At 37.2% G+C, this 24,538-nt stretch overlaps 1 protein-coding gene across 3 annotated transcripts in view; it reads right to left on the minus strand.

Annotated features, from left to right (window-relative positions):
- Positions 1–24,538, minus strand: part of LOC110457623 (lymphoid-restricted membrane protein-like) — a 223,182-nt gene that overhangs the window by 138,400 nt on the left and 60,244 nt on the right. For all 3 annotated transcript variants that reach the window (XM_021508980.1, XM_021508978.1, XM_021508979.1), the window contains 4 exons: positions 12,135–12,217; positions 9,279–9,377; positions 4,928–5,038; positions 2,518–2,620 (listed from right to left, as the gene is read on the minus strand). In XM_021508980.1, coding sequence (XP_021364655.1) covers positions 2,518–2,620; positions 4,928–5,038; positions 9,279–9,377; positions 12,135–12,217 — 396 coding nt within the window. The remainder of the gene's footprint in view (positions 1–2,517; positions 2,621–4,927; positions 5,039–9,278; positions 9,378–12,134; positions 12,218–24,538) is intronic.

A 24,538-nucleotide genomic window follows, 5' to 3' on the forward strand; every position in this document is an offset into this window, starting at 1 on the left:
ATGGTAATTAACCTTGTTGTGAAGTTTGAAGTTAATCCGTTAATAATTACTCGAGATATCGAGCGGACACTGTTTCGGCAAGTAAAGGGGTATAACTCCAGAAATTATGGTCGGATAATGGCGGTTATCGTACTTGTCCGAGGTTTTATGGTAATTAACCTTGTTGTGAAGTTTGAAGTTAATTCGTTAATAATTACTCGAGATATCGAGCGGACATCGTTCGTTCGTTCGCCCGCCCGCCCGCTCACGTGATAACATAATACGTCCCCGTCTTCGACGGGCGTATAAAAATAAGTGTCCATATTAATGTTCGCACAAACCTTTAGGCAAGGTGAGTTAAAACTGTTACAAAGACTTTCTAACTGAAATCATCCGTCATAATATTACTTATTCAATGCCACTGTTTTCCTAGCTTTCTATCAGTTTTTTGTAAATGTAACTCTGGTAATGAAGACTGGTTTATGATCTGTAGACAGATTTAACATTTTTGAACAATTACATCAGAACTTGATTTCTAATTCGGAAGAAGTGGTTCAGTAAGAAGGTAACCCTACTTTTATACCACTTCAAACTGGCACTGATGGAAGCATTCTAAGATGATGTTCGTAAGCACTGACATTTTTTAAGTCGGTGTACATGAGGATGCTGATGGTTTGTAGGAGCCTACAGTGTCGTGTATTGGAATCAGGGCTCTATACTAGTGCTATAGCAAGCAGAGCTTTATCTTATTGATTAAATATCAGCTCCTGTGGTTCTCTGACAAACGCTTACAACCATACATCAAAGGAACATCTGATCAAATTTGGAAAATTGAAAACTACATTTCCACAATATCCCTCAGACAAATACACAAAAACATATATATAAGAAGGATTTTAAATAATTTGCTATGGTTCCCCTATTGGGCCCCGCCCCTCTACCCCAAGGTGGGGCCACACTCACGGTTTATACAAAATTGAGTCCCCTTGGCCCAAGGATGCTCCAGACTAAATTAGGATAAAATCCCTTAATCCCTACGGTAGAGGAAGGATTTTAAAGGTTTTACCCCTCATTTCCCCTATTCAGCCCTGCCACTCTGCCTCCAGGGGTTTTAAATGAAAATTAAAAAATAGATAAGTGTCCATATTAATGTTTGCACAAAAACTGTTACAAAAAACATTTCCAACTGAAATCATCCGTCAAAATATTACTTATTCAATGCCACTGTTTTCCTAGCTTTCTATCAGTTTTTTGTAAATGTAACTCCGGTAATGAAGACTGGATTATGATTTGTAGACGGATTAAACATTTTTGAACAATTACATCAGAACTTGATTTCTAATTCGGAAGAAGTGGTTCAGTAAGAAGGCAATTCCACTTTTATACCACTTCAAACTCGCACTGATGCAGATGGAAGCATTCCAAGATGATGTTCGCAAGCACATTGACATTTTTTAAGTTGGTGTACATGAGGATGCTGACGGTTTTTAGGATATTGTTGTTTGAAGTTTTTAACGTATTTGACCCCTGTGACCTTGAAAGTAGGTCAAGTTCATTTTCATTTGCAAACTTTGTTGAATGCCATCATAGAATGATACTGGCCAAATAGCATGACCCCAGGCTTTTCAGATCTTCAGAAGAAGTCGTTTGAAGTTTTAGACTTATTTGACCCCTGTGACCTTGAAAGTAGGTCAAAGTCATTTTCGTTTTCAAACTTCGTCAGGCTCTTAAGAATGAAGTTTTCAGCTAAATATCATGAATTTAGGCCTGTCCTTTATTCAGAAGAAGTCGTTTGATGTGTTTGACATATTTGACCCATATGCCTTGAAAGTAGGTCAAGGTCATTTTTGTTCTCAAAATTTGTTGGGCTCCACCAAAACAAGCTATCAGCCAAATATGAAGATTCAATAACTGTCTCTTCTTTAAACATATTTGACCTCTGTGACCTTGAAAGTAGGTCAAGGTCATTTTCATTCTCAAACTTTGTTAAACTCTTTCCAACGAAGCTTTCAGCCAAATATCATAACTCTATAGGCCTGTCTATTCGTTTGAAAAATGCTTTTTAATTATTTTTTTATTGAAATTTCAATAACTTTTAAGCCATTCAATTACTAAATAACAACAAAAAATTACTTTTATTTTTTTGAAGGAAACTGTATTCATCTGTTAATGAGATATAGACCGTGTGATCACGTTGTCAGCTTGATCCATTTTGTATTTGTCGGGAATTTTATAGTAGAATTTAATTTTGAAGAACAAGAAATAATTAAAGATCCCAAGCATTGCAACTGGGTAAGCATATTGAAGCAAAAAAAAAGAAAAAAACCTCGGATTCTATGCTGGGTCCTCCATCAATAGCCTAGTAAAACCATGGAAAGAAGATCAGCAGGCAATCTTTTTTTGCTGTTACAAACTCTGGACATGTAGGGGTAGTAGCTGTTACATCAATGAAAATTGAAGAGTTGAAGCCGTCACATATTTAGGAAACTTTCTTTCTTTGTTTTTTTTTTCAAATAATGGCCATAATTTGATACTCACCAACAAGAGGGGAGCTGGCATTGCTACCAGAAACGTTACCGAAACAGCTACATGTACTGTGCTCCAGGGTCTGATGATGGTCAGGCTTACACTTACTGCTAGTCTGGAACACAAATTTGTCAAGAATCCTAATATTTCTGCCTCATCATAATGTCAACAGTTTCAGGTCATTTTTTGGTTTGGTTTGTTTGTGCTTTATGTCCTATTAACATCTATGGTCATTTAAGGACAATTAAGCCAGGTTTTGGGGGAGGAAAACCTGAGTTCAAAAGAGGTAAAAAAATTGTGTTTGTCTTTTTATATGCCGCTCTATGTTATATATGGTTATACGGGGTGGGAATCTCAACAGCTTCAAAGTAATGACCCAGGGACTAAGTCTCCAAGACTGGGGCAGGAACCTTTAATTAAGCCATCCTGAAAGCTTCCGTGTAGTGTATATGGATTTATGGTGGGGATCTCGATAATGTTCAAGTAAAAAGATAACCTTTTTCGTGCCACCCCTCAGACTTGGAGATTGCATCCTTCAACTGGTACAAGTTTGAATGCCCACCACTTAAGATACTTCAATCCAAATATGATTGGTATCCATCTTTCAAGGATAAAAAGTCGCATAAAGGAATACGGCCAAATCACTCCTTTTTTGTTCTGCCCCTCAGTCCCCCAGGGAGGTACAGTACATTTCACCTAATATCACGTCCGTTAATGTCACTTTTCGGTTATTATCATGTTTTTTTGATGCACCGTTTTTCCTGCTATATAATCTATGCAATTCAATTCTTTTATTATCACCTGATTTTATGTCGATTTCTCTTAATATCACTTTATTTTGGCCACAGTCACCAACAAAATATAGGTAAATCGCGGTAATGATTCATGATAAATGCCCCCGGGGACCTTCCGTCACACCTGGGCGCGTTATGTATACAACGCCGCGCCCTAACGGGGTATTTGTTACACCTGGCTGACTGTCAAACAATAGGTTACACCTGGCTGACTGTTAAACAAAAGGTTGACCTTACATACTTGTTAACAGGATATTCACCTGTGGTTGGGGGAGCCAGGACAGTCTTACATCTGTAAACTTTTCTAATGCTAAGTGTGATGTAATCTTTCAACCAACATGTGTACTATCTTCACAGACAGCTCGTCTCCAGATTGAATTTACGTTGTCGTGAAGTAGGCATACAAGTGGATGGTCATCCGTAAAATATGACGAATGCTGATTGAGATTAAAATAAAGATTGTCTTTCAAACAATAAGTTTCTTAAATTATTTAAGTTTGACCAAGGTTAATACGAAAAAATCGTCTTTGTTTTGATCTCAAATAACCCACGTACGACGCCGACATGGTGTTGTCGTAATTCAACCGTATGGTGCTGGTGTAAAATCGTGATCTGCGAGAATTTATTCATTGCAAAATTATGACCTATGTTTAATTACACTTTCCAAATGTCGATGTAATAAAGAGATTACCTTTTGTGTTATCATTTATTGTTCAAACTATCGTAACAGGAGGTTACATTTTTCACTTCCCTCGTTTACGGCTGGTTTAACCCGATTTCATAACACGGCATCTGATTGCCTGGTGTTTTTTTTTGCATATTGAGGTCATCCAATGAAATGCTATGTTTCAAAGGTAAAAGGTCACCGTACGATAGCTAGACAAACTCGAAGAAAACGATGTCACACTTGCAGCAAATATCTGAAGAAATTAAACTATAAAAAGATGCTACTAGCGAAAGAGCAGTATATATATCAAGATAAATGTAAATATTTACCAAGTATCATGTTTACAATTGAATTTGATGCAGAATATCAGCCAAACACTTGTATGCCTTCATCACTACTGCAGTAAATAATCATAATTACGATCGTACTGATCGTCATTTTGCTACTAACTATATATATGAAATGTAACTGCATACTGAAATAAATTAAAAAGAATATATTTATTTCTATACTTATTTACGTATACTATATTTCAACTAGAGTAAAGAACAAGGTTATTGACAAAATATCTTTATTTTACAATCTTCTTCAATTCGTAGAGCCACACCACTTAGGCATTTGACTAAGTTCACTTCCGGTTTTGAGGGCTGAAAAACGTCAGAAAATACGTATTCGCTGACAAATGGGAAGTGATATTAAGCGAAATCTACTGTATTAGCCCCTCAATTTGTACAATTTTGAATCCCGACCACTTCAGAATGTTTCCATTGATAACTTCAATCCTACTATTATAAATCTGATTTATTTATTATGCACAGGCAATATCCATAGAAACGACCTTTTAAATCACTTGGTATGTCAAATGACAATGGGAGAATTAGTCGTTATGATATTATGTCTTGTGCTATACATATCATAATCACAATAGACATATTGAAATAATAATAAGAAGAAACCTTACTAAAATATCAAGCACTGCCTCTCGCTTGTGAAGCTGCGTCTTCAGACTCTGTATCTCCTGCGTAATCTGGTTACGAATGTGGTATGGAGTATCCGATAACGGCACCTCTTTCTGATAATGAAATATGAAAAAAAAAATATGCTCTCATACAATTATTAACTTTATTTGAAGTTGATTCAATGATTTTTCAACCTTAAGAAAATAAAAATAATTATGATTCCACTGGCAACACTGGCTTATCCATGGAACATCCAGGTCCTACCCAAGGTCAATACAATATTGTAGTCATAACAGAAATATTGTTGTCTTATTCAGTTTGCAACACATACTCAAATATTGTGTCAATTAAACCAGCTTTATGTAACAATACCTCACAGGCCTATAATTACAAGCTGTAAGGAAGTCTACTTGAGTTGTAATCACCACTAGACCAGTATTTATGTAAAGAAGAAAGGCTGAAAACTGTTCATTCTGTGAGTAAAGGGACTGTCATCGAGGCGGTAGGGCCGAGATCTGTTAATTCTCTCACAGAGTGGACAGTTTTAAGTTTTTCTCCTACTTAAAACACAGTACCCCTTTGTAATAATAGTGGACACCTTTTTGTGTTAAGAATGGACAGCTGCTGAACATTGTACCAGTAATGAAGTTAACAATGATGAGTTATTTGTGTGTATGCAGCATGAGCTATATGTTCATTCTTGGATGAAGTGTGATTGCACTTAAAGATTATTTTGTACAAGGTGATAATACTGCTTCCCATCAATCTTGCATGAATCATTCTTTACAGTGACAATGCCATGAACTGCTGATCAAGATTAACTATATTCCTTCCGTGAAAATGTCCAACTTTGATCCCACCTTAAGATAACTTTATAAACAACTCACCCCCTCCCCAACCACCAACCTCCCAATCTCATTCACCATACAATTGAATGATCACAACACTGAAGACGGTTCTTGATACTAATGGGACAGAATTACTAAAACTTTCATACATATCTCGGGCTAAGCGAAAAAAATGGTTTATTTAGCTAAATAAAACAAAACACCTGTTTCGACCTGGTATCTAAACAAGACGTACTTTCATACAAGATTTGAAAATCGTAGGTGACAACTTATGAGATGTGCCCCATACAAAGTGACATTGTGAACAAAAAGAGGCATTACTCTGTGTATAATTTGGCACAAGACGCAATTTCAGTTATGACACAAGGGTACTCCTATACAATAACTTTGTATAGTGTGGGGCAAATTTCCCCCATTTAAATATGTGACACTTCACCATACCATCAGGTATTAAGAATACAAATTTGACAGTTGTAGCTGAAAAACTACAAGAAATATGCCGGTCAATTGCAAAGATATATAAGGATGGACAGACTGACATAGTGTAAACCTTTTGTCCCTTTTAGTGGTCTAGTGGGAGACTTAGAAAGAAACCCAAAGTGTCCCCATATATGAACTATTGTAAACTTTCCAATAGTGGAAGACTTAGAAACCCAAAGTGTCCCCACATATGAACTATGGTAAACTTTCCCATTCCCTGTGGAAATAAGTGGACATGGTATGCCCCCTATTCAGTACTAAAAGAAACCCCAAAACAAATTGATGTTTTCAAAGTTTAGCTTGTGATCTTGAAATTTGACCTTCAACCTCATCACCATCAATTGAAAGCTAGCTTCCTCGTAATCTCAGAATGCATATTTGCATACTTACAGTATTGACATGCATCTTTTGACCTACAAGTGAATGTCATAATAAGTGGCCCTATTACAGTGCACTGAACACCTACTGATTGATGTTGGTAAACTTCACGTTTCATTAAGATATATTTCGATGGTTAAATAAATAGCTGCCCAGACAAGATGCTACCAAAAGTCCTAGAACCAGAAAAATCAGTTCCAATACATAATGTCTCCCTTTCCTTGAAATGGGAGATATAAAACCAGCACTCTTTATGACCCTGTGCCTCAAACGTTTAACAAGAATTTCCTAGGTCTTGGTGAACAATAGTATAAAATGCGGCGGTAATCCATTTCTTCCTTTGAGAGAAAATTAAATAGACGTTCAGAAAAAAAAATCCCGGTGATCTTGTGACACATACGTTTGATTCTTAGTCTCTGCAGTCCACATAATTTTTTCTTTGCATTGCTACACAAACCAAATGACCTTGACCTTTTTACCTATCAACCCTGACCTTTAACTTAGCCTCTGTAACCTTAAACAAGAACGTATGCTCCCAGCAAAACTGTACACATTATGTAGGAGACAGCATCTGAATATGCTTGTCAGGTTTTTCTGGTATATTTTTCAGCAGTAATATGCCTATAGACTCAGATTAGTGGTTTGTGTGAGATATCATGTCTGTTGACATACCCAGGGGAATGATGTTCAAGATAACACACCACACCTTCTCCACTCTCTTACAAAACAATGACCTCATGTACCGTCTAGCACTGTATAGGGATACACTCTCTTACCACAGGCAGATGATGGCTTTTTGACCCCAACAAAACATGAACACTAACAGGACAAATTGCAAATACATTCTGACCATGAATATGGTTCTCATCTATTTGGTGGATACGAAATATTTTATCTCCTAGAGATTCTGGGATATGCTTCCACAGACTTGATATATATCGGAAGTTCGGATCAGCTCTCCCCTGAGCTGCTGCAGGTGCTGGCCTGACAATTGATGATCTAAAGGTCGACTTACAAGAAACCGAGATTATCCATCATATTTACCACACTATGTTAAAAATTTACAAAAGCAACCATTCTTCAATGTTGTCACTGCATGCTTTTGATATTAAAGAACACAGTAATTAGAATGTGATTTCAGATGCGAGACAAACTAATTCCTGTACTAATCAAATGCCTTACAAGATGATGCAGCGAGGTCTTCAAAATGTAGCTAAACAAGAGGCCCAATGGGCCTGAATCTCTCACCTGGTATTTATATATAATTTCACACTTGTTATCTTAAAAGTGGACTAAAATATAACTACAGGCAGAATATCAGTGTTTGATTAAAAAGACCTTATTTAAATATTTAAACATATGATACCCGTGACCTTGAATGTCGAACAAGGACATTAGGTTGAACAGAATTTATAGTCTTCTAACCCAGCATGCTTCTAGCAAAATATCATTACCCTGGACTTTTTGGTTATACAAAACAAACATTTAAAGATTTAAACATATATTGACCACCATCCTTGAATATGGACGAAGGTTATTCATTTGAACAAACTTGGTAACCCTTCATCCCTGCATGTTAATGGCCAAATGTCATCACCCTAGGCCTCTTGGTTCTTCAGAAGAAGTTGTTTGAATGTTTTCAACATATTTGTCCCCAGTGACCTTGAATATGATTCAAGGTCATTCATTTAAACAAACTTGGTAGCCCTTCATTCCAGCATGTTACTGGCCTAATATCATTATCCTAGGCCTCTTGGTTATTCAGAAGAAGCTGTTTAAATGTTTTATACATATTTGACCCCTGTGATTTTGAATATAAGTCGATGTAATTTATTTGAACAAACTTGGTAGCCCTTCATACCAGCATGTTACTGCCCAAATTTAAGCACCCTAGACCTCTCGGTTATTCAGAAGAAGTTGTTTAGAGGTATTTAACATATTTGACCCCTGTGACCTTGACTATAAGTCAAGGTCATTTATTTGAACAAACATGGTAGCCTTTCACCCCAGCATGTTACTGGCCAAATATCATTACCCTAGCTAGGCCTCTCGGTTATTCAGAAGTAGTTGTTTAAAGATTTTAACATATTTGACCCCTGTGACCTTGAAAATTAATGAAGGTCATTTATTTGAACAAACTTGGTAGCCCTTCATCCCAGCATGCTTCTGGCCAAATATCATCACCCTAGGCCTTTTGGTTACTGAGAAGAAGCTGTTTAAAGTAAAAAGTTCGGGCCAAGTGAGCTAAAAAACAATATTGAAAGCAAGCCTGTTTATTCTTTTTGTTTTCTCAACTACATAATATGAATTTTGTTGTACATAAAAGGAGAATTAAGTTGAGAAACTTATTGAAAACAATATCCTGATATCTAATGGTAGATAGAATAGAAAGACATTGGTGCTTGCTGACTGTATCAAATGTTTACATAAACATTTTCATTAGAAATGTTCTTTAGTCTCTTATTGTATGTCCAACAAGGCTAGGATTATTTTTTGTTGGATTCCATTAATAAATATTGCAATAAAAAAAGAAAACAGTTGAAATAAAACAAAAGTACCTATCAATTTCAATTCCTTACTTTATAGTTCATCATGAAACTCTGTTTTTTATGTCTCGGCATCAACTGTTTGATAGAACGAGCATTACCTGCCCATCCGTGCACTCCTTCTCCACATCCTTGTGTACCAGACGCCAGATCTCCTTCAAGTCCAGTTGATGTTCCAGTTTGCAAGAAGACAAATTTTCCTGTAACATAAATACAAATTGTAAATATATTCATCTCAAATATGATGCAACTTTTTGTTTTTATCTGATGTATTTACAGACAACAATCAAGGTTGTCATTTCCAAATAATGAAAATTACTTTGGGAAAAAGAGGCAGTTTGGTATTTTTAAAACTTGAATTCAGTCCTCTCAAGCCTCCAATGAGTACACAACCCTGACCACATCACAATACACAGACTACGCACACAACCCTGACCACACCACAACACACAGACTTTGCACACAACCCTGACCACACAACACAGGCTTTGCACACAACCCTGACCACACCACAACACACAGACTTTGCTCAACCCTGACCACACCACAACACATATTTCACACACAACCCTGACCACACCACAACACACAGACTTTACACACAACCCTGACCACACCACAACACATACTTAACACACAACCCTGACCACACCCCAACACACAGACTTTGCTCAACCCTGACCACACCACAACACATATTTCACACACAACCCTGACCACACCACAACACAGACTTTACACACAACCCTGACCACACCACAACACATACTTAACACACAACCCTGACCAAAACACAACACACAGACTTTGCTCAACCCTGTCCGAAACACAACACAGACTTAACACACAACCCTGACCACACCATAACACAGACTTTGCTCAACCCTGACCACACCACAACAAATACTTCACACACAACCCTGACCACAACACAACACACAGACTTTGCTCAACCCTGACCACACCACAACACACAGACTTTACACACAACCCTGACCACAACACAGACTTAACACAACCCTGACCACACCACAACACACAGACTTTGCTCAACCCTGACCACACCACAGCACACAGACTTTACACATTACACACAACCCTGACCACAACACACAGACTTAACACAACCCTGACCACAACACACAGACTTCACACAACCCTGACCAAAAAAAGCATACAGACCTAACACAACCCTGACCACAACACAACACAAAGACTAAACACACAACCATGACAACACCACAACACATAGGCTTCACTCAACCCTGACCACAAAACAGCACACATACTTTACACACAATGCTGACCACACCACAACACAGATTTTACACACAACCCTGACCACACCACAACACATACTTAACACACAACCATGATCACACCGCAACAAAGACTTTACACAAAACTCTGACTACAACACAACACACAGACTTAACACACAACACCAACCACACCACAATACAGACTTTACACACAACACCAACCACACCCCAACACAGACTTTACACACAACCCTGACCACACCACAATACATACTTAACACACAACCATGATCACACCGCAACACAGACTTTACACACAACCCTGACCACAACACACAGACTTAACACAACCCTGACCACACCACAACACACAGACTTAACACAACCCTGACCACAACACAACACACATACTTCACACAACCCTGACCACACCACAACACACAGACTCCACACACAACCCTGACTGCAACACACAGACTTATTACATTCCTGACCACAACACACAGACTTAACACAACCCTGACCACAACACACAGACTTAAGACACAACCCTGACCACAACACACAGACTTAAGACACAACCCTGACCACACCACAACACACAGACTTCACACACAACCCTGACTGCAACACACAGACTTAACACGCAACCCTGACCACACCACAGAACACAGACTTAACACAACCCTGACCACAACACAACACAGACTTAACACACAACCCTGACCACAACACAACACAGACTTAACACAACCCTGACCACAACACAAAACAGACTTAACACAACCCTGACCACAACACAAAACACAGACTTAACACAACCCTGACCACAACACAACACACAGACTTAACACAACCCTGACAGCATCAGCCCTTATTCTAGTTTTAATTCTGGTGTTATATAAGAAAGATAGCCTCAGCCCAATGCATTCTTTCTTAGCAGTAACTATTGAACACTCGTAGACTGAATCCTTTTTTAACACATTTCCCAGAAATAGTGAAACTTACCAACAGTTGCCATAGCAATGGACAGGAAAGCCAATACTGATCTAGCTTGGAGGCTTTTATTTAAACAGTTAACAGTTAGAAATATTATTTGACAGCTTGAAGTACACTTAAATGTCAGAAAACCATTAAGTTTCACGTAAAATTGAAATTGGGCTATTTTCTCATGGTTTTTATATTTAAAACAGGAGAATAAGACCATTTTGTGTTGATTACAAAAATAATCCAACTTAATGAAAATAATGTGTAGCATTCGAGAAACAAAGCATTTATATTAATGTACATTGCGTTCACAACATTTTACTTGAATCGGTAGGGAAATTGTAGCCTTCAGTGGTTTCTGACAGAAACAAAATTATCTTCAGACATGTTCATTGAAAGTTTTATTCTCTAAAATTTTAAACAAAAATCCATAATATCAATTTGGTTTGGTTTGTTTTATGTCTTACATCCTTTTAACAGCTATGGTAATCTCAGGACGTGCTAAGTTTTTATGGTGGAGGGAAGCTGGGGTTCCTGGAGAAAAAACAACATCGCTCTGAGGCCAATACCTGGCAACTGCCCTACGTAGATCTCAAACCTGCAACCCAGCGGAGGGCTGGTGATTGCAGATAGTCAGACGCCTTAATCACTTGGCCCTTAAAGCTCTCATTTCAAGGTAAATAGTTTTAAGGTATAATACTAACTTACCTCCAGTTGATCACACTGTGTATTCCTAGTGTCAAGGTCCTCCTGACTTTGACCAAGTGTGTCTTCCAGTTCCTGAACCTTGACTGTAACACACAACATTATCACAATTCAGTCAATTATATTTAACTTAGTCAAAAGTATAATTTTCTGGTAATATGAATACTAGGGAAACATAACTTGTATAGGGTAAATAAGTTTAAACATTAGGAAAAGTTCTTTTTACACAACCAATACAAATGTTCTATGTGACGTTTTGATATGTACACTGTCACCTTCATCAGACAAATGCAAATGACCAGTGAAGCATTTGCACACAAAGGTGTAAAATGTGTACGAGTTGTCCACAAATCAATGTCAATGAGGCTACGCTGTAAGCGTATGTGCAATAGTTGTTATATATGTACCGGAATGACCCACAGAACCAGGAGTCAATAACATTCCAACTTGAATTAACCAATGAAAACAGGTCTGATGAAGAAATTGAACAATACATTATCCATTCCAACATTGTTTCATGAAAGATTTCTCACACGTACAAAGTGAGTCAGTGTAGTATTTGCTAAGTCTGCTTTCTAGTTTGCAGGTCTTCTTAGTAAAACAGCTCATTTGATTATGTCTTTTATAACTTATTATAAACCATTGTGTGATCAAGAAAAGATGTGGTATGCATTAAAAAATTTGTGCTATACAAATTGTTCATGCCATGAAATTGAAAATTGAAAGTAGGTCATTCTCTTCCTAGAAAATCTGCAGGTAAAAAAAAAGGCAGGTATTATTTTTTTAACTTTTTGATGTATTTTGTATATATCACATTTGTTGGATGTGTGATTCCATGACTTGATCTAGCCAAACATTTTTGCGACATGATAAGTCATATCAAATTTTGACTAGCCATTGGGATAGCATATTTCTAAATAATTTCTTCAGGTTGGTAAGTCTGGTTTGTAGATAGGCTCATCTAGCACAACCGGTTTAGTGTTTACGTGTGGGAAGATTTTGTACTTCACTGTCATCAGACAAATGACCAGTAACGTGAATGTACATAAAGGAGTGAATTTGTATGAGATGGCAACAAAAAATTGACATTGAATTGGATATACTACAAAAAGCGTACATAATACTTTTAAGTTGTTATACATGCTTGAAATGGCTAGTCATACTGACGAATTGTGTCAAATTGGTCATTAACTAGCTGGACTGGGCTTGGGTAGTTTCAGCAATCGTATAATGATCGGAGGCCCAGGGTTAGAATACTAAAGGTCTGGCCCCGTTACATTTTTACACTTAGAACACTGTTCAGGATTTTTGTTGTGTATTTCAGTTTGATTTCATAAAAGTTCTTCAATGCATGTTTTTCTCATTAGAAATCGTTAATCAAAGCTGAAGTCATAACAAAAATAAAGTCTTAGATGCAAAGTTACAATTTTGGTCTGTGGTATCAATCATTATGGGGATCCACAGTACAGTTCTGCATTCAAGATGTAATCCAGTCTGTAGGCTACCGACACATTTGCCAAATAAATAAAGAAATCACTAGACTGTACAACCAACATGAAACCTGCCTGAAGATGGATCAATATTATCACATAACTGACCGATTTTACTTTGTCATACGGCCATGTCATAAATGTGGTATTCCACACGTGTAATAAAACCTAAAGGTGCTGCGATTGGTCAAAACTGTGGGAACATAATCCTACGCCACAACAGGTACCACTTATATTTATTATACCATTTGATACATTTACTGTTATTTCAGATGAATTTGAAATGGTGATTTTGTCATTTAAATTTTCATTGCTTTTAAAATTGTTCATTATTAAAAAAGAAATCTGGAACTACTTTGTATTGAGCGGAACGACAGTACTATGATCTGAGTACTTTAGTTTTTAACAGTTTAGTGTCAGCTGATAAGACATAATTGTGTTTTTCTTTTTCAAATTATGAATGTTATGTGATAAATAGAATAATAACATTTATGTAAAAGTCATATTAAATGGCCTCGCTTTCATGTAAGATCCTCTAAAAAAAGAATCCTTGGGTTGATAATCAGCAGCTTATTGGTATCACATTTTTCTTTACCAATACAGATTTCTTTAAGTCCCGCGTAAATTCTATGAAAATATTACAAAAAATGAGGGTGAGGTGTCAGACATCTTGAAATGAATGCAAAAATAACATCACCAAGGAAGTTTTCAAAAACATAAAGATTATAGAGATCATAGCATCATCTTGGATTTCTTATATAGAATTTCATTATCAAAAGCAAATCTGTTTCACAGCTAGGCTACATTTCCTCAAATGTTAATAGAAATACCTATATATAGCTTTATATATCTATAAACTTATGTTACAAAATCACCTCTTGACCCTGGGTGAATCGCTGTAAATTTAACCCGAAATTATCTGAGAGGAGATAATGAAGTTGAGAATTTTCTTTGAATTAGAATTTTCATGATACTGGCCAAGAGAGATAACAAGCCATTTAGAATGATGTCTTGTCTGTGCCCCGCTTTGACCATCAATGTACATGTCAAATTGGTCCGGGTGGTGCAGTGGATAGCGCACTTGCCTTTCACCAAGGCGGCCGGGGTTCGATTCCCCGATCGGACGTGAAAAAGTTGGGGTCACCTGCCCGACCACGTGGTTTTTCTCCAGGTACTCCGGTTTCCTCCCACACTAAGACCCCCACGCGCTAACATCCGGGCCAACAACAGTGATTAATATAAGTTGAAATAACTTGTTTCATAATTGTTGTTAAATAAATACAGTTTATATTTATATATTAAGGTCGGACCTAGTAATCTCATGCTGCTTTCAGGCGAGCCTTGAGAAAGCCTTGCAAGGCCTGCATACACATTTGCAGGTCCGCCATGATTTATACCTGAAATTGATACATTTATAAACGGTCAAACCGGTTGTTCCGCATAAACGAACAGGCCCCTGGTAAACAATAGTACATGTGCGTGCCGATGATATGTCAACACCCGATATCAAGATTTTACCGGGAAATATATAATCACACGTACTTCAGGAATAAAGCTTTCCAATTCATAGACATAAACAGACTCACAGGAAGACAGTGACATGAGACCAGACGACCTCAAGAAGGTCATATAGGAAACACATGGAATGCGGACGTACCAACCTCACATGTGCATATCACGTGCTTACACGAGTTCATAAGCTCGAGGTCGTTACGATTTTTGCTGTTGAGGGAGTTTCGCTCTGTCGATTAAATCGTGTTTACAAACGTAGGCTACTTACTCTGTGAAAATAATGTTTTGTAAAATATCAAGATACCTATGAAATGCATGTGTGAATGCAGGTGAGAACGGCATACCATGCGATAGCCTCTGGTCACATAAACCGTGAGTTAGCGGACTGTGGAATGATGTCCAAAATGTACATGACTGAGGGTAATTTGGTTCCATTAAAGAACAAGAAATTGGTAATTTTGATATCATATTTTTGATTTATTTCCATCATTTTTGTTATATGTAAACAGAGACAGCTGTCATTGTGTAAATGTCATCCCTCTGCAAAAAGTTCCGATTTTTTTCAAGGAAGATATTACTATCACCCGAATCAAAGTGATTGTAAAATGTAAAATATATTAATTATAAAGCCATTGTGTTTATTTTATTCAATTTCCCACTCTATATGTATAGATCTTTGTGTCCTGTTTGCTTTTAAAAATATAGATAATCACTTTTATCCGTACAAATTCAATAAAAAACACTTTGTGTAACATGTGTTATATATTTTGCGATAAATAAAATATTTATAGGGTTATTTAGAAATGCTTCTTTTCATTTTTTTATTGTTGTTATTGTTCCGAACAATGCCACACTCACACAAAAAACGGAAAATATTAAAATTGACGAAAATTCAATTTTTTGGTATTTTTTCCAAAAAAGTCCCCAAACTATCGGAATGTTTAGATTTTCATAAAATTAACTCTACATAATTGCATAACCATTATATGAAAGTTTCAACGAATTTTGCTGGTTAATTGCGAAAGTGTGGAGCCACGTTAAGAACTTAAAATGTTAAGGCTGCATGCATCATTTGATGCATAGGTTGAGATGTACTACGTAAGACACATCTATGTTCCAAGTTTGGTTGGTCTAGCACTTATAGTTTCAGTGAAACTAACTTAAATGCAAACAATTAATGTTGACGCCGCCACTTCATGGCGGCGAGACAAAACCACAACTGTTTGAATTTAGAGCACATCTACCACTTAACTTCAAATAAATATGGTTTTTAATTTTAAAAGGGAACCCTTTCTGACAAATGTGACTTTTTGTAAAATTGCTATGCAAATCTTGCATATTAATAAGTCTTTTTCAATTTTCGTTCTTCTGCAGGACATTGAGATGCTTCGACACAAACCCAGTGAATAAGTATTACCAGGATGAAGAATGTCTGTTAAATAGAGTACAAACCTACAGAAGGATATAGAGAGGATATATCTCTATATATGGTAACTACATGTAATTGACCCCATATGGAGATGACATGTGACACTGCATCCCCCAGACAGGTTATATCAACCAACAAAGGCTTCCCAGGGATGATGCTGTTGTGTGAGGTAAAGCAAACTTCAGCTCACACTTATATAAGGTCAATTATTGTTTTATTACATTGAATGATGCATATACATGTATGTCATAATGTGTTATATTTGACCTTGTCTGGACATTGCAATGAAGGTAGATGGAGATTATCAATTGAAAATGAAGATGACTGGATTATCTAGATCTACTTGCAATGAAAGTGGCACAATTATCTACTGAGAATGGTGGCTGGATTATCTACTGGAAATGAAGGTGGCTGGATTATATACTGAGAATGAAGGTGGCTGGATTATCTACTGGGAATGAAGGTGACTGGATTATATATTGGGAATGAAGGTGACTGGATTATCTACTGAGAATGAAGGTGACTGGATTATCTACTGAGAATGAAGGTGGCTGGATTATCTAATGAGAATGAAGGTGGCAGGATTATCTACCGGAAATGAAGGTGGTTGGATTATCTATTGGAAATGAAGGTGGCTGTATTATCTTCTGAGAATGAAGGTGGCTGTATTATCTACTCTGAATGAAGGTGGTAGGATTATCTATTGGAAAATGAAAGTGGCAGGATTACCTACTGGGAAAGAGGGTGGCTGGATTATCCACAGGGAATGAAGGTGGCTGGATTATCTTCTTAGAATGAAGGTGGCTGTATTATCCACTCTGAATGAAGGTGGTAGGGTTATCTATTGGAAAATGAAAGGGGCAGGGTTAGCTACAGGGAAAGAGGGAGGCTGGATTATCCACAGGGAATGAAGGTGGCTGGCTTATCTATTGGAAATGAAGGCGGCTGGATTATCTACTGGAAATGAAGGGGGCAGGATTATCTACTGAGAATAAAGGTGGCAGAATTATCTACTGGAAATGAAGGCGGCAGGGTTATCTACTGAGAATGAATGTGGCTGGATTATCTACTGGAGATGAAGGTGGCAGGATTATATATTGGAAATAAAGATGGCAGGATTATCTACTGGGAATAAAGGTGGCAGAATTATCTACTGGAACTGAAGGTGGCAAGATTATCTACTGGAAATGAAGGTGGGTGGATTATCTATTGGAAATGAACGTGGCTGGATTATCTTCTGAGAATGAGGGTGGCTGTATTATCTACTGAGAATGAAGATGGATGGATTATCTATTTGAAATGAAGGTGGCAGGATTATATATTGGAAATAAAGATGGCATGATATATATTGGGAACGAAAGTGGCAGGGTAATCTACTGGGAATGAAGGTGACTGGATTATATATTGGGAATGAAGGTGACTGGATTATATATTGGGAATGAAGGGGGCTGGATTATCTTATGAGAATGAAGGTGGCAGGATTAGGTGGCTGGATTATCTACTGGAAATGTAGGTGGCTGGATTATCTATTGGACATGAAGGTGGCTGGATTATATACTGAGAATGAATGTGGCTGGATTATCTACTGTAAATGAAGGTGGCTGGATTATTTACTGAGAATGAAGGTGGCAAGATTATCTACTGGAAATGAAGGGGGCAGGATTACCTTTTAGGAATGAAATTAGCTGGATTACCTACAGGGAAAGAAGGTAACAGGATTATTTATTGGGAATATAAGTGGTTAGAGTATCTACTATGAATGAAAGATGGCTGGATGATCTACTGGGAATGAAGGTGACTGGATTATATATTGGGAATGAAGGTGACTGGATTATATATTGGGAATGAAGGGGGCTGGATTATCTTATGAGAATGAAGGTGGCAGGTTTATCTACTGAGAATGAAGATGGATGGATTATCTATTTGAAATGAAGGTGGCAGGATTAGGTGGCTGGATTATCTACTGGGAATGAAGGTGACTGGATTATATATTGGGAATGAAGGTGACTGGATTATATATTGGGAATGAAGGTGACTGGATTATATATTGGGAATGAAGGGGGCTGGATTATCTTATGAGAATGAAGGTGGCAGGTTTATCTACTGAGAATGAAGTTGGCAGTTTTATCTACTGAGAATGAAGGTGGCTTGATTATCTACTGGAAATGAAGGCGGCAGGGTTATCTACTGAGAATGAAGATGGATGGATTATCTATTTGAAATGAAGGTGGCAGGATTACCTTTTAGGAATGAAATTAGCTGGATTACCTACTGGGAAAGAGGGTGGCTGGATTATCCACAGGGAATGAAGGTGGCTGGATTATCTACTGGAAATGAAGGTGGCTGGATTATCTATTGGAAATGAAGGTGGCTGGATTATCTTCTGAGAATGAAGGTGGCTGTATTATCTACTCTGAATGAAGGTGGCAGGATTATCTATTGGAAATAAAGATGGCATGATATATATTGGGAACGAAAGTGGCAGGATAATCTACTGGGAATGAAGGTGGGAGGATTATCTACTGGAAATGAAGGAAGGTGGCTACAGTTTCCTCTGGAATTGAAGGGGGCTAGATTATCTACTTGGAATGAAGGGGGCTTGATTATCTACTAGGAATGAAGTTGACTGGATTATATACTAGAAATCGAGGTGGCTGGATTATGGCGACTCCAATATTTCAAAACATGTTCAATAATTTGTTTTCAAAATCATGTGAAACCAGGACTGTCCTGAGGAAACCTACAAATATTGTGTAAAAATCTATCTATGATCAGACATGAGTTACACATACCTTTACTAAATTGAAGTACTCTTTAGGATACTTTTTTCTATCCTTATTACAACTCTTCATTATGTGCAGAATCTTTCAGCATTAAACACTAAAGGATAGCTGTCAAAGTGAACACAAAAATCAATTGGATTTTTATGAACATATTTGTTAATAGATATTTTTTCACAACAAAAATTTCAAAATATTTTTCCACAGCTTTGAAGAGTCCTCAAATTCTTAGTTTATTTGTTAAATGGGATTCAGTCAGGCCACTGGTCTAAGATAATGCTGATGTCAATTAACTACTCCTAAATGCACACTGTATAGGACTTAGGTATAAACTACAGCTACCAAACCATTCTTAATCATTCATTACAGCGATAAATCAATCCTCTACCAGTCATAAGATGATAAATAAGCAATCACAATCTTCTTCCTGTTGATACTATGCACAGAAGGAAATTCCGTTTGGAAAGCTTTCCCCTATCGTCAGAATGTACCAGAGTCAGCTTTACAATAGCGATGTCCACTGATCTTTTATCAAATATGTGGACCAGACAGATTGGTCTTAGCGGAGAGACAGGATCAGACTGATCACTTGTACTGGCTTTGTAGAAACGGCAAGTACACAATCAATACATTACTCACCCCAGTCTTCAAATGTTTTGTAGGCCTCGTCCCATGGCCAGAGCTCTGTACCAGAACACCACGACTCAGGACATGTCTCATCAGTAAACATTGTCACACCGAACCTTCTTACATCCTGACATACCCTGTTATTGTCAATAATGGATCCTTCTATCTAGTCCTACCCTCATCAACAGTGTGTCCTTCTGTCTAATCTCGTCTTCATCAGTGCACAGCACAGGGACTTGGTTATACATTTGGCACAACTGTCAACAGAGGATCTTGGTCCTTCTGTTCAACACTAAAGTACCAACAACACAGAGACTTGGCCATTCAGCCTTATACTGTTAATTCTGTCAACACAGTGACTTGATCCTTCTTTCTATACCTATTGATACTGTCAACACAGTGACTTGATCCTTCTGTCTCTCCCTGTTGATACTGTCAACACAGTGACTTGATCCTTCTGTCTCTACCTGTTGATTCTGTCAACACAGTAACTTGATCCTTCTGTCTCTACCTGTTGATACTGTCGACACAGTGACTTGATCCTTCTGTCTATACCTGTTGATACAGTGACTTGATCCTTCTGTCTATACCTGTTGATAATGTCAACACAGTGACTTGATCCTTCTGTCTCTACCTGTTGATACTGTCAACACAGTGACTTGATCCTTCTGTCTATACGTATACCCAGTCTATGCCCAGGAAGCAACACACAGACTTGATTATTCTATTGACTGACCGACTACTAACCAACAGAAGGTATTAGCCACTACAACACCAAGACCTTGTCTTCACAGTAAGATTTTAGTCCTCAGAGATGTGCAATGACACACAAAGAAATGAACACACCTCCAAGTATGAGTCAATAATTACTACGACATAAGACCTGCATTCCAGGCCAGCATCAAATGTAATATAACGTCTGGTCTGCTAGCTGTACAAACTGTGTCATCATGTCCAGTACAATTCCTAACCATACCTAGGTGCCAATGTTTCTTGCTACCAGAATAAAATAGCCCCATAATCAATATCAGTCTATAAAATGCATTCCTATGTATATTTTTAGATGTCTACACGTTATTTTGATGAACTCTCGCTCTGAGTAATTGATACATGAAACATCATGATTTATCTTCCACAGAGCCTTCTCCTACCTAAAGCTTTACAAAAGAAACGCTATATAACTGACTACGTCAAGCAAACTAAACCATCTTACCCTGTATGTCATGCCTGTTTTCTCACTATTTCTTTCAATTCCTATCACATGCAACCAACACATAAAACACCGCCATTTTACACGCTATCTGTAATTACTACAGTGAGGCGTGTATTACTGTGACTAGTCACAGTAGCTACCGTATATCAATTTATATCTATTTTAATTTTATACAAAATATATGCAACTGACTTCTGTAAGTGAGTGGGGGTGGTTATTTGTGTGTATCTTCGAAACGAGATCTATATTATTAAAACATCAAGATCAGATCAGATTACTAATTGAAAAGTTGATGAGGTCATGTGATCTGACTTTTATCGCAGAAAATTTCAGGCACAGACGTCGACAGGAAAATCAAATATTTTGTCAAAGTTTTTAGCTATATCTGTAGCTGATGCTGTCTTGAACACACATGTGTCACAACGCACATACAACCATCCTCACTTACTTCAATAAATCAACAGGGAATAAGTTAGCTACATATGGATTTGTATAAACTTAAATAAATCAAAATTTTATGCAAAACCATATTGATATGAAATAGTAGGAGGGCGCGGTGAAAGTGTTAACTTTACCTTACAATTACTTTAAACAAGAGGCCAAATGGACCTGCATCACTCACCTGGTATTAATCTCACACTTGTAACCTTAAAAGTAGACTAAATAAAGCTACAAGCAATATATCATTATTCATGATTATAATTCATTTAAAACAACCTGTTAAAAGATTTAAACACATTTGACCCCTGTGGTTTGGTTTGGTTTGGTTTGGTTTAGTATTGTTTAATGTCCTATCAACAGCTATGGTCGTTTAAGGACGGCCTCCCCTGTGTGCAAGATGCATGCATGCAGAGTATGCGTGTGTGTTTTTGGAGGCTGCGATATGTTCGTGTTTGCCTCCTTATGAGAGCACAGAACTGATGCCGACTTTATAGTGCTACCTCACTGAAACATACCACCGAAGACACCCAGCCGGACACCCCCACCTGGTCGAATTATACCGACAACGGGCGAACCAGCTTCGTCCCACTCCTAAATTGATGAGCGTTAAGCAGGAGTAGAAACTATCATTTTTACGGACTCTTTGAAAGTCGAACAAAGTTGAACAAACTTCTTAACCCTTCATCTCAGCATGCAACTCGCCAAATATCACCACCATAGATAGACCTTTTGTTTATTGAGATAAGGGCGGGGCCACGGTGGCCAAGTAGTTAAGGCGTCTGACATTCTGCTACCAGTGGTTTTTCTCCAGGAACTTCGGCTTTCCTCAACCACAAAAACCTGGCACATCCTAAATGACTGTAGCTGTTGATAGGAAGTAAAACACAAACAAACTAAACCAAACCCAATTATTGAGATTTGACCAAATATCAAAATATTTCAAATGAAAACCATGATAGCTCTTCAGGCAAGCATGTTACTGTCCAAATATCAACATTTTTGGCATTTTGGTTATTCAGAAGAAGTCATTTAAAGGCTTAGTACATATTTCACCCCTGTTACCTTGAATGTAAGTCAAGGTCATTTATTTTAACAAACTTGGTAGCCCTTCATCAAAGCATAATACTTGCCAAAATGTAATAAATAGAAAATATAATGCTTTTCCTGTTGAATTAACAAAAACCATTTAACATCTTCTATATACCTGTGATGTTCCTAATCCATTTAGCTAGCAGTTTAAGACTATTGTTAGTACAGTTACTTATAAAGAATTGTCCATGGAAATCATAAAAATATAGCATTATTTCATTACATCAGTACACAGACAAGATCTATTCTGGAAATATTTTAAAAGCTGTGAATACAATTTGATATAAAATGCAATTTTCAGTGGAGATACAAACAGATAAGGCTGGAAGGAAATCAATTGGCTACAGAGTTTCAGAAGATCAATAGGTCTGGTGTGGTTCTGATGAAGATCCATAGAACCAATGTCACACATGGCTTGTACCAATCTTCCAACACTATAGAAGTGGGAGGAAAGCATACTTTTCTAATTTGTTTGTTGCTATAACCCTATATTGTGAGAAAATGAGATATCCAGTATCTCCAGGATAAAGCATGATAGTAATATAATCTTATCAATTTACTATCATCAAGAGGCATATTGGACTTGTATAATGTAACAAATTGAAGGGGCAAATGGGGCTTGTATCATGTAACAAAATGAAGAGGTATATGGGGGTTCTATCATGTAGATAATCAAGGGGCTGTATGGATTCAATTTTGTAGAATAAACCAAGAGGCATATGGGGCTTGTAGCCTACAGATAATGAATAGGATGTATGGATGAAATTCTATAAAATAAACAAAGAGGCATATGGGGCTTGTAGCATGTAGATGATCAAGGGGCTGTATGGATTAAATTTTGTAAAATAAACAAAGAGACATATTGGGCTTGTAGCCTACAGATAATGAATAGGATGTATGGATGAAATTCTGTAAAATTAACAAAGAGGCATATGGGGCTTGTAGCATGTAGATGATCAATGAGGTATACATAACAAAATCAAAGGCACATTTGGCTTGTATTGTTGACCCTGACACAAAAGACATGTATTGTTTCATCTTAAACATGCAAAAATTTAAAGAGGAACAATAGTAAAAAGTGACCTTGACTTATTCTTAAGCCAAAACACTTTGAACAACAAATTTCTTTAAAGCTTTCTCATACTTGAATTGATTATTATGGATGAAGTTTGATAAAGAAGCTGTTCAGAAATGAAGTTATAAGACTGACGGAAATTATTTTTTATCAATCCTAACTGTCATCTCGACTTGAACTGGCATCATAAAACATAAACTCAAAGGACATATTTCATATATTTTATGAAGCTGAATCAAAATCTATTAAGAAATAAAAAGAAGACAACATTTGTGTATCTTTTAGAAATTATACTCATGACCTTGACCTCTGACACTGAATGTGTTACGGTTTATTCTCTTGCCATGCCCAATTATTGTACCAATCAATTTGGAAAAGATAGGAAAAACAGTGCTTGCAATATTTTACCAGCTAAGTGAGTCCTTACTAGAAATCATAACTTTCACACAAGACCATGTCCTTGACGTTTAATATGTGACCATGAATTTCAATTCAGTTCATCCTGTTTTCACTTCCAACCATTGTACGAAATTTGAGTGAGATTGGAATAAACAAAATTTGCACTATCGTGTCTACAAGGTTGAAATCAATATGGACAGGCAATTGAGGTAACATGTTTCTGAATTCTCATACTTGACCTTTGTATAAAGTTTGACCAAAATCTGTCAAAGAATGAAGCTGCTAAGTGTTCACATTGAATCGGGACGGGACGGGACGCGACAGACATGGGTAACACTATATGCCCCCCCCC

Source organism: Mizuhopecten yessoensis, unplaced genomic scaffold (assembly GCF_002113885.1).
Source record: "Mizuhopecten yessoensis strain PY_sf001 unplaced genomic scaffold, ASM211388v2 scaffold9253, whole genome shotgun sequence".
NCBI lineage: Eukaryota > Metazoa > Mollusca > Bivalvia > Pectinida > Pectinidae > Mizuhopecten > Mizuhopecten yessoensis.